General features: G+C 28.0%; 2 protein-coding genes across 10 annotated transcripts in view; both read left to right on the plus strand.

The window, feature by feature from the left end:
• SUVR4 (SET-domain containing protein lysine methyltransferase family protein) overlaps nucleotides 1-12,262 on the plus strand; it is a 28,709-nt gene that overhangs the window by 2,902 nt on the left and 13,545 nt on the right. The window lies entirely within an intron of this gene.
• On the plus strand, nucleotides 9,097-10,439 carry LOC105135343 (cysteine-rich repeat secretory protein 3). 5 transcript variants are annotated; one of them, XM_011040179.1, is made up of 3 exons: nucleotides 9,097-9,900; nucleotides 10,006-10,165; nucleotides 10,266-10,439. In XM_011040179.1, the coding sequence occupies exons 1-2, from the start codon at nucleotides 9,144-9,146 to the stop codon at nucleotides 10,134-10,136; spliced, it is 888 nt and encodes a 295-aa protein (XP_011038481.1). In that variant the 5' UTR covers nucleotides 9,097-9,143; the 3' UTR covers nucleotides 10,137-10,165; nucleotides 10,266-10,439. The 5 variants fall into 5 exon arrangements, with proteins under 5 accessions (XP_011038481.1, XP_011038479.1, XP_011038480.1 ...); XM_011040177.1 differs by having other exon boundaries at nucleotides 10,006-10,139; nucleotides 10,239-10,439; XM_011040178.1 differs by having other exon boundaries at nucleotides 10,006-10,139.

The raw sequence follows: 12,262 nt of genomic DNA on the forward strand, positions 1-12,262 counted from the left end.
GGAGAAGACATCAATCTTTTAGTCGTGTCAATGAACCCATATAGCCAAATCGAGTTTAATGACACTCGTTAAAATAAGGATGCTCACCAAGCTCTAGTTATTATTTTCACGTTTTCATTACAATTATGCAATTATAAATATAGGATGATAGCTGTCAAAGAAGGGGAACTTGTGGTTAAGATTAACTAATAGCTCTAGTGATCATTAACAAGAATCAATCCTAATCTTGGAGTAGAGCATCAAAGCACTCCTTTTTTGTTTTCTCTATTAGATTCTTACATGCTTTAAACTGCACCCACATTCTACAAACACCTTTCCCTTACCAACCCTAACTTCTCTTAATATCCCCAACCCATAATCCATCTTCAAGCCTTTCCCTGTTGTGATCATCGATCCTTTCTCTTGAATCTATATGTATGTCATTTAATTTGAAAAAAAAAACTAAAAGTTGTTGCGTTACTAGTGTTAGCCTGGTAGGGTTGAGAATGCGAGATTTGGGCAAAAGACAAAAGGGAAAAAAGAGGCTTGGGAGCGGGGACTATCAATTGTGGACTCAGAAGGGAGAGTTAATAAATTTTGTAACTTTTTTCAAACTCGTAAACTCAGTCTAAGTTTACTGAGTTGATCAAGTTTGGTCGAGTTTGCTGATTTCTGAATTTTTAACCTGATTTTACACGTTATATACATATTAACTTATAAAATCATACGATTTTATGAGTCAACTTATGATTTTTACAACAATGGTTAGAGTAAGCAGAACAAAAATAATGGCAACACGTGTATTGTATATGATGGAGAGCTGAGCAACTATTGGTAATGGCATGATATTTTGAAGACTTAAAAAGGCATATGAAAGATGGGATTGGGTGTGCCACCTCTTCATCAACCTTTCTGTAATGGTGATGTAGATTAATGATGTCTAAAACAAGAGTTGGAGCTTACGAGATTTTTTACCTTTTTCCTTTTCTCTCTTTTTATTGGTTTGCCATTGTTGGAGGTAAATACAATTATGTTTCATTGATGATTAAAAAAAAGCAACTAGTTTGGAGGTTATTAGGTTGCCGTTAGTTATTTTAGGTAATACTTTTGTTATATTCTAGGAGTAAAGGGAGTTTGCTATTTTTTCTTCTTGTTTAGGAAGAAAACTTTTTTTTGTATAAAACTTTTTCTTCTTTCTTCATTTCGCTTTTCTTTGGTTTTTTTAGGGTTCCCCCTCTCTATATTTGATTTCTCCTTTTATTTTTTATTTTTTGTTTCTTTGGTTTTCTCTATGAAATTTTATATATGATTTTCCTCATAATCCTTTTTATTTTTTTTTCTATGCATCTAGTCTACCTATAACTTATGCTTTGCTTATCTTTTTCACATTTTTTTATCCCTTATCTACATTTCTCACATAGAAACTCAAACTTTTATATTTATTTTACTATTTAATTTTTAGCTTGCATTTTGTTTTGCTCTTTATTTTTTATTTTTCTTTATTTTTTGAAAATATGTTATAAAATAAAGGGTTAAAAATAAATTAGGACAAACACAATAAAAAATATACAATAAAAATCATTATATAATTAAAAAAATAAATCAAATAATTATATTTTAATACATTCAATTAATTATACTTGCTCACACTATTTAGGCCAGAAGATCCTTGAAGAATATGGATAATCCACATTAATACACTGCTACACTTTAGGCGCGTGTTTCAAGCAGGCCAGCAAGGGTATGCTACGTGTTATCACACGCGCTGAGGATGCGTGGATGTACACTTTAACGTGAGTTCTTCGCATCTTTTGCACACCAAAAAAATATGCCACGGAGAAAAGTTAGAGAGCGGTAGGTGTATCATAACTATGGTGCTGCATCTTTCCCTATCCACGTAGCAGTCACTCCTATTTGTCCTTTTTATATAATTATTCAGCACGCTGAAGAAGTCTCTTGAAATTTCGTTGGGCACATAAATGAGATGGAATTTGAAGGGAACATAATCAAGCAATGAAAACAGTAAATATTTAATTGTGAAGGATTAAATTGGAATTAAAAAAAAGCAGGCGCTCCAGTCCGAGCTCACGCATCTAGGCTTTATATATATATAGTGGTTTCTAGTATTTTTTTTTTAAAACATAAATAGTAATTTATGCGTCAATTGCTCTTTCAGGATCAAAAATTTATTTTTAAATTTTTTACTCAAAACATTTACAAAATAAATCACATACCTATAAAAATCATTTACATCTTTAAACAGCTCAGAAATTAATTCACATTGACAGTGCATAAATTATAGTGTTCATACCACACCTATTTTCTTATAATTATAATAATAAAAGGGAGATTTTAGATATAATTTGTTAAAAATATGTTATTGATATCTTAAAAAATAAAATTATAATGAAAAAAAAAATTGATTATCATTAATTAACTATTATGATCTATTTGAGAGTATGATTGTAGTTATTTTTCAAAGTCTTTTTCAATCAAAAATATATTAAAATAATATTTTTTAGAAATTATTTCTTACATCAGCATATTAAAATGATTAGAAAATATAAAAAATTATTAATTGAAAGCATAAAAAAATATAAAAATATATTTTTTAAAAATATAAAAATAAACAAAATTTTAATAATAAGAATTTTGAAACATAGAGTTACAATGCACATTATTTTCAATAGAAGGATAAAATAACATATTTTCTACTGAGCGGATAGGGACCGCCTGCCTATAATGATGCTTGAAAATAGATTATTCAAGCAAAATGCTAGTCCATGATTGCCTAATGATCCAACATTCCTTCTTGTAGGTGTCCTTGCCAGGTTCTTTCTGTCTCTTGTAAACCTTCAAATCACTGCCTTCTTCATCTCCTGTTTGGATTTGCGTTATTAGATTAAATTTTATTTTTTAATTAATTTTTCATATTCTCATATCAATTTAATGTGTTTTTATTAGAGCACAGACATCCACCTCCTCTATTTTTACTGCAGATTAATCCTCAGGCCATGCAATTGCATACTCTTTTCGGTGTACAGCACAGTAAGGCGTTTTCAAACACTTAAAATATTTCTCTTGCCGGCCAAAAAAAAAAAAGGACTTCTGGTTTCATTAGTGGTCGCCATTATTAATATCTAGTCCGCCGACAGGCTCATCCAAAAAGCATACCGCCCCACTTGCACTGCCACCCAACGTTTACCATTTTACGTGCAAAGTTGACTGGAAAACTAGCCCAGAACCTCAAGGGGCTGGTGCAAACAGGAGGAAGAGACGAGGCTATTACTGGCTGCGCAAATATCAAAGGTTGGTGTGGGGTTTCACGAGATTGGGATTTTTGAAACAGGATGGTTGTTCAAATACCGAAGGTAGATCAGTGGGTTGGTGAGATTTTGGGTTTATTATTTAATAATTACTATTTTAATTTCCTTTGAAGGGCCTTTTAAAATTTACTCAGTGATAGAATTAGTAAAGTAACAAGTAATTAATTCAGAAAATTCATGATTAATTAAAAACATTGACTTGTTTAGTTGTTAATTAACAATCATTTGCACAACAGATGTCTAGTTGAGAAGTTCTTGACGAAGAATCACGGCTGTACGTAGCATGGAAAACTTGTTCCAGTAGACTACCCAGAAAAATCACCGGCTGGTGATGAAGATATTTCATGCTGTAAGAGTGTACCTTTTGATGAATCACCGGTCACAGCTGGATGAGGATTAGACATCGTCATTTTCAGTTCGGCAGCGACTGGTGATGAAGATATTTCATGCTGCAAGAGTGTACCTTTCGATAAATCACCAGTCACGACTGGACTAGGATGAAATATTATTATTTTAAGTTTTGTTTTGTTTTTATTTATAAAAATAATTATTTTGAAAGTTTATGAAATATATAAAAAAACCAAAACTCAATTTACTAGTTTTAATTTTAGTCAATTTAATTCGGTTGTTTTATATTAAAAACTAAAAATTATATTATTTTTGAGGTTTTTTAATGGGATTGGTTTTAGCTTGGTTTGATTTTTTATTTTTTAGTTTGATTTTTCAGTTTTAAATTTATAAAAATAAAATACTGAATTGAATATTTTTTAAAATTTTTTAATTAATTTAATTAGTTTTTCTAATTAGTTTTTTATGATTTTTTTGATTTAATTAGTTTTTTAATTTTTAAGATCCAGATCCACCCTACATGCCTAGAATTACCCATCAGTTGAGCCTTGATGCTGACAGCTTCCCTAAAAATCTCAAAATAGGGTCATCAACCCTGATAATATTAAAATAAAAAATAAAACTGCTCGCTGCCTTTTAGGCATGTCGAGATGGCAACAAAAAATGTCATTCAGCAAGCAACCCCATTTTTTTAAAGTTGTCGTGCACAAGGCGGAAGTTACTATCTTTAAAAAACATGGGTATCACACCGTGATCTCCAATGATTACATATTAATTATCAATGCTACGCTACCGTTTTCATCGATAATTATCTTCCTCAAACCAGATCCTAGCGAACGTATAAAAAATTTAAAAAATTGTTATGTTTTAGATTATTTTAATATGTTAATTTTAAAAATAATTTTAAAAATCTAAAAAAAATTATTCTGATATATTTTAGCATAAAAAGTATTTTATACAATTATATTTTCAAACTACTTTTATTGTCTTGTCAATAGCTATTTCTCATTTTCTATTTCCTCACTGATAACTATTTCTTGTCAATTTATTTTTTTAAAAGGTACAATTTTTTCTTATTAATGTCTATAACATTGAATCCGTTTTTTTAGAGTTTTAGAAGGTGTCAACCTTCCATATCAATCATTCTAGAATGTTAATTTTTTTTTTTATCAATTATATAGCAAGATATAATAATTAATAACTCAACCTTTTGATTTACTTAAAAAAATAATTATTATTATTTTTGTACAGAATAAACTCACGTGATCAAGATATATAAATTCATTGAGTCATTGAATAATTAAATTGATTAAAAATAGAATATAACACCACAAGAACAAGTCCAGGTAATAGATCATGGAACTCAAGGCCGCTCAAGGCTACACAAGCAAACAACACAACCATATATGTTCTTTTCTCTAGTAAGTGTTTATTTAAGGATGTGGTTGCATTTATTTTTCATGAAAAAATAATTTTTAGTTCTACAATTGATATAGTGTAGCACTATTTACTTTTAGTTTTGTATGATAATTTAAAAAAATAAAAAGGAAAAAAAAGACAAAAGGAAAAATTACAAAAGAATGAAGCTAATAACAAAATAAATGATATAAATAAATCAAATGTATAATAATAAATATTTTAAATGTAAAGAATAAAAAATAATATTCTTTTTCAAAACAAAGTGTAAAGAGAAGATAAGGAAAAACTAAAATATAAATATTATAAAAAATAAAGATTAAAAAAATGATGATAAATATGCCAAATATAAAGGGATAAACATGCTAAATATAGACAAAGAAAGTAAGAAAAAGGTTTTTATAAAAAAACAAAAAGTTATAAATTTACCACCATTACAGTAATAAAATTAGAAATAAAATTCATTATATCATTTTTTATGATGAAAAAGGTTTCCTTTTAATATATATACTAGTTATGTAACTTGCGCTTCGCCGTAAATTAAATAATATTTGTTATAAAAAATATACAATATTTTTCCAATGTTTTTTTACAAAAAAAATCCTAATTATAAATTGAAAAACCTATACTTACATTTAGTTAAATAAATCAATAACAATTTATACCAATAAATGAGTGAATGAAGTGTTGATCCTTCTATTCAACTTGTCTTGTTGTGAATTAAATAATTTTTTTTCATGCAAAAGAATGAATGAATAAGTGTTATCAATAAATTTTTTTACATAAAATAAAAAATATAATAGTCAATACAAAAATCGATGTTTATATAAAATAAAATAAAATAATAAAATAAATTATTTTGAAATATAGTACAAAAACAAGACAATGTTACAGTAAAATATTATTTATTTTTAATCTTGTATAATAATTTTTTTAACAAAAATATAATAAAAAAGAGAAATTATAAAAGAATGAAGATAAGAACTAATATATATATATATATATATATATATATATATATAGAGAGAGAGAGAGAGAGAGAGAGAGAGAGAGAGAAAGAACAATATTGTTTTCTAAAAAAATAAAATAAAAAATTAAAATAAATTACATAAGAATGAAGATAAAAAAATTAGTGATACATAGATGAAGTGCAAAGTGATAAATATATCAAGATAAAAAAGGGTAAAAAATCTAAGAAAATTATTTTTCTATAAAACCCAAAAAATTACGGATTTACTTAAAAAATTCAATTATACCATTTTTATAGTATTTGTATAAAAATAATAATAATTAATTTATACACTACAGGAGAGTGAAAATGATTGCTGTTTGCCGTGGCCACACAGGCCACAATACTTCCACGTTATCTGAAGCAGTAGGAGGGAAAATCCATCGGATGACGCGAGTGTCGTCGTCAAATGTCCTAGTTTTGTGGGGTTGGTTGGCCCAAACTAGGACTCATAGCCGCCCCATCAGACTTTTCCCACGTTCAGCCTTCCAATTGGACGGCTTGAAAAGACGGCATATTTTTTAGAGCCACAAATCAAAATGAAAGCGCAAGCACAAGCACATTAAATACAAATTGACAGTTTTTTTTAATAAAAATATAATTGTGATTGTTTTTTTAAATATTATAATAATATTTTTAATATTAATACATTAAATTAATATAAAAATATAAAAAATTAATTTTATTTTTGAATTTTAGTCAACCATCTTAAATACAGACTGAATTTGATTGGCTAGGGTCTATTTAGAGTAATTTACTGTACAAGAAATCAATTTATCATTTATATTTGATCATAAAAAGTATTTTTAAATAGATTTATATGGTAATTGAAACTAATTTTTTTCTATGTATATAATTTTTTTAATAATAATTATTTTTTAAAGTATTTTTATTTGAAAGTTTATTAAAATAGTATTTATTTTTATTTTTTTTAATATTAATATATCAAAATATTTTAAAAACATAAAAAATAAATTACTCTAAAACTAAAACAAATCAATTTAAAAAAAAAAACATCCAACTGCATCCCCAACCTAAACACCCTTCAAGTTAATTATTTTTTTTTGTAGATAACAAACAATTATTAGATCAACAAACATACAAGAACACACACAAATTGAAAGATAAAAAATGGTTCGAGCAATTGATATTGTTACCGAACCCTCGGTGGCCGATGAGCCTCGTTTCTCTAATCTCCAGATCTGTTTTGTACAATGGAATATGGCTAATGCCCATGTTCTAGTCAGGTAAAGGGAGGGCCTGAACTGTTTTGAATTAGGTCTTTTTTTTAATTTAATTCATTTTATTTATTGGAAAGTAATTTTTTTTAAAAATAAAATTTGAAAAAATAAATTATTTTTTAATATTTGATAATATAATAAAAAATAAATTAAAAAATATTTTCCAGTATTTAGTTATGTTATGGAAAGTGAGTTGGACAATAACTTATTAATGTTTTATTTTTCTCAATTTTATTTAAATAATGAATAACAAATCTTACAAATTTAAAAGTTGAATGAGAATAAAATTGAAAAAAATATAATTTCATAAATTATCTCAAATAAAATAATTAATAATCAAAATAATAGAGATAAAATCTTAAAAATAAAAAAAATTAAAGATGAAGAAATTAAAATAATAATAATTAACATTTCATAAATTATTTCAAATAAAATAAGTAACAATCAAAAGAATAAGGATCAAATTTGACAGATAAAAAAATTCAAAAAAATGATAAGAAAAAAATTAACAATTATAAAAATGAGGATCAAAGTTAATATAAAAATTAAATTTTAAGAGATGAAATTGAAAAATAAATATTCAAAATAAAATATATATAGCAATCAAAAGTTTGATGATCAAATTTGATATAATCAGTAAATAATTTTTTTTTTAAAAAAAAATTTCACACTTTTCTGAAAGTATTTTCCGTTTAAATTTTTTAAGAAAATACTTTTAAAAAAAATCAAACTGAATTTTTCTTTTATTAAAAAATATTTTTGATTAATCAATTTTTTTAATAATAAATAAATACATGAAAGTTTAAAAAATAATTGTTTAAAAACTAAATTTTAGGAAACAAATATATCCTTAGAGCTTGTGTTATCCATGGTTATCAATATCAAATTGTGCATCACCTGCAAATGCTAGACTGCTAGCTCCTCAATATTACTTGGCTTTATCAAAATTACAAGCTCCAAACTCTATGTTGCAAGCCCCATTAAATTTGACTGTGATCTTCCATATCCAGACCTTAATTATAAATAAATGCAAGTGATCCCGGGTGCTTCTTCTTCTTCTTCTTTTCTCCCCGTATGCATTCAACATCCCTTCTGGGACCTCAACCTAGATCCTCTAGGTGAAAAGTAGCTAGTGTCAAGGCTATTATTATAGAGGTATATCCCCTCGGGACATGGATTAGCTCATATGATCCAAGCACAGGATACATCTGCTGCTGAAAGTTGTTGTAAACTACAAAGTACAAAGGGTTATTTGTTGAGGGTTTATTTGCTTCAACGAATCTGAAATCAACATTTTCACTTACCCTCGAGGGAAAGGTGGAGTGGGGAAAAGTCACCTCCTCTGTTGGAATATAAAACAAGAAGTTTTGCTTTGCATATGGTGATATACATGGACAAACTCACAAAATTATGGTCTTTGTACTTGTTCTAGATATAACTGTTCATAAATGGAAACAGATAAATTATGGTCTTTTGTTTTTTTCTTTTATTTATTTACGAACTACACCCACACTTGTTAGCCAATTCATGCATACTATTAGGTGCTATTTTGGACGAACTGAGAGCGACTAAGTTCATCCAGATCAGAATATATCACTTTTGATTGGTATTGTCGAGAGTTGAGATTTTGGTTGATTGCCTCACCTATTGGGCAATTAGATAAGTTAGGTTGGAAAATAAGCTCAAATATTCCCAACTGCCATGGTGGTTTATTGTAGCCTAACTATATGGTAGTCTTCATCGATGTTTTATTTTCCTTGATATTTCCATCAAAACCAATAACACCTAATTAAACAGGATCAACATTGACAAACACCTTCCTCAATGGATTCAACCTCCATATCATTCCCTCTTGTATCTCATATTCTAGTTCTCTCAGCCAGTTTAGGGCTTTTACTACCATGTGTTGAATGTAGTTCGGATTTTAGCACCTTGGTGTACAAGAAATGCTCGAACCAAACATACAATGGTTCCACCGAGTCTCACTCACAAACCCTTTCTTCCCTTTTCCAAGAACTCTTACCACAATCATCTACTTCCAGGTTCTTTAAAACCACAGCCGGCGACGAAAATGTTGGCATTTCTGCTTTCTTTCAATGCCGAAATGATTTGAGAAACGACGAGTGCTATAGCTGTGTAAACACACTTCCCAAGGTATCAAACAGCCTATGTAAACAAGCTCTAGCAGCTAGGGTTCACCTTGACGGGTGCTATTTCAAGTATGAAACCGATGGGCTTGACGTCGAGGAGACCTCTACGCATGAGTTGCTTCATCAAACATGCAGCGAAAAAAAGGTGGCGGGTCATGGTTTCGAAGAGTTGAAGAATGCAGCCTTTGCTGCAATGGAGAGCGGGGTGGTGAGTGAAGGAGGGTTCTATGAAACAAATTATGAGTTTTTGCACGTTATGGCACAGTGTCAGGGTGATTTAGGGGGTTGTGATTGTGGTGAATGCATAAGTTCTGCAATACAAGTAGCTGAAGAGAAATGTGGCGCCTCAATTTCTAGCCAGGTTTATTTGGACAAGTGCTTTATGAGCTATACTTACTATCCAGATGGGATACCAGGCAACTCATACCCAGGTAAACATGGTAGAATAGAGTATAAAATTAAGACAAAAATGTTCATGGTAATTATTTGTCGAATTATAGTATGAATATATGCTAAACTAAAGATAATTTGGCCAGAAAAAGATAGCAATTATGGAAAAAGTACAGGGAGGACAGTGGCAATCGTTCTGGGAGGGGCAGCACTCTTGGGAGTTGGATTCATCTTGTTGAAGTTCTTCAAATCTTGTGGCAAGAAAGAGGATATATAGCTAGTAAGACCAAATCACAGTAAATCTAAGTAATTAAGTATTTTATTTCTATTGCTATGATGATCCAGAGCAGTTTAATTTCCTTGTGCAGAAATTATCTAGATGAAGATCAACTTTGTTTTCTTGAAGGATGGGCTATCGAGCCATCTTTTCTGCCTTTTCAACCCAAGAATAAAAAATGTCGGGTGGTTGAACTTGAAAAGAGAAGGTGGAGGAAGATTAACTTGCGTACGCCGGTGGGGATTCAATGGTTCGATGAGTCCTTAAACTGGTTTGAAGACTATTTCTTCGAGAAATAAGATTTGTTGTAAAGTATATAGAGATTTAAATTCATGGAATGTTGATATGGTAAACAAATTGTTCTGTATCCTTCTCTTAGTAGATTATCTTCTTCTTCTTCTTCTTCTTTTTAAAAATTAATTGTGCATGGCTAGATGATCGAGAGACCGATTGTGGTGTAGCTTATAAAAAGTATTTTTTGAGTTCTGATTTAAGAGTTATTTTTATAAATAATTTATAATAAAAAGAGTTAAAATGACTTTAAATAATAAATATGCTTTTGTTGTTGTTTGTTCTCATTCCAGCGAATTGTAATAGTTTATTTTGCTCTCCCTTTTGTTTTCATTTGATTCAATTAATTGTTCGTTTTTATTGATGTTTTAATTATTGTTTTTTTCTTCTTCAATTTATTCTTAGTTTTAATTAGTTTGTGATTAATTAACATGGTACATAATTTTCTTTTTAATTTTACCACTCAATCAAATATAAATTTATTTTACATTTTAATTTTGATCTTTATTTTTTTAATTATTATTTTTTAAAAAAATTATAATTAAAATTCTTTTTTAATTTTAATTTTTAATTTTTGATTAATTGAGAATTATATTTTATAATTTTTCTAGGTAGGGTACTTTAGGTCTAATGACCGGGTCATAATTTAAAAAAATTATAATTGTTTTTATTTATTAGATTATTTTATTTTTATTATTATTTAATTGAAGATCTAGTGAGATATTCTGAATTAACTAAGTTTTTATATAAAATTGTAAAATGTAAATTTAATAATTAAGAAAAGCTAAGTAGCCTAAGGGAAACACTTCATATTAAGATTTAAAAAAAAAATATTGTTCGATTATGTACTTTATATCTGTTGCTACATTAACACATGTTTGGAATTATGTTTTAAACAAGATTAAGTAAAATTTGTAGTTTTTTTAATTATTTTTTAGATATGTGGATATAAATAATAATAATAATAATATTTTAATATATTTTTTAATAAAAAATACTTGAAAAAACAATTATTACTTCAAATACTTTTTAACTGCATTTGAAGGGGAAAAAACAGAAGCATCATTAACCTTATGTTTACAGAAAAAGTTTACAAATTCGGGAAAGAAAGATTTATAAAATAATTTTTCGGGAGAGGGAACATCATAGTAATCATCGAAAACCAACCAGATACCTTTTCTTTTCTTCTCCCGTACACCTATGCGTGGATAAAGGGAGAAACAAACCCTATAAAAACCTATTTATTTTTGTGTTTTAAAAGTTATTATTTGTATTTAATTATTAAAAAAAAACAAAAAAAAAGTTAAAAATATATTGTTGATGTATTTGCATTGTTTGCAATACCTTTCTTCAAATAATTAAAAAAAAGAAAAAGAAAAAAAAGAAAAAAATATATTTATTTTTTTAAACATCTAATTATAATTGTGGAAAGAATATGACCAATTTAAACATCTAAAACCCTCTCACCAAACAACCCGTCTTTTTTAATCAAATGATCTACAATCAATTCTTTTAACTCAAAACTTTATTTTTCTTTACTTTATTTTTGAGTTAAGAAATAAATAATTGTGATTTATTTTTAAAATTCAATGATTGATCTATATATACTTACACTTAAAAGGGGGTTGAAGAAGAGAATGAGTTAAAGAAAAATCACTCTTACATTCTCTCCCCCACACCCACACCACACTAAAAAAACCCTAAACCTATTATACCATATTAGCCAGATGAGAGGCAAAGAAAAAATACAAAACTGGCCAAAGATGACCACGGATCCCCTCCTTAGCTTTGGATCATCCGCCATTATCAATATCTCAGCAAACCATTCAACATAT

Source organism: Populus euphratica, unplaced genomic scaffold (assembly GCF_000495115.2).
Source record: "Populus euphratica unplaced genomic scaffold, PopEup_1.0 scaffold64.1, whole genome shotgun sequence".
Classification (NCBI taxonomy): domain Eukaryota; kingdom Viridiplantae; phylum Streptophyta; class Magnoliopsida; order Malpighiales; family Salicaceae; genus Populus; species Populus euphratica.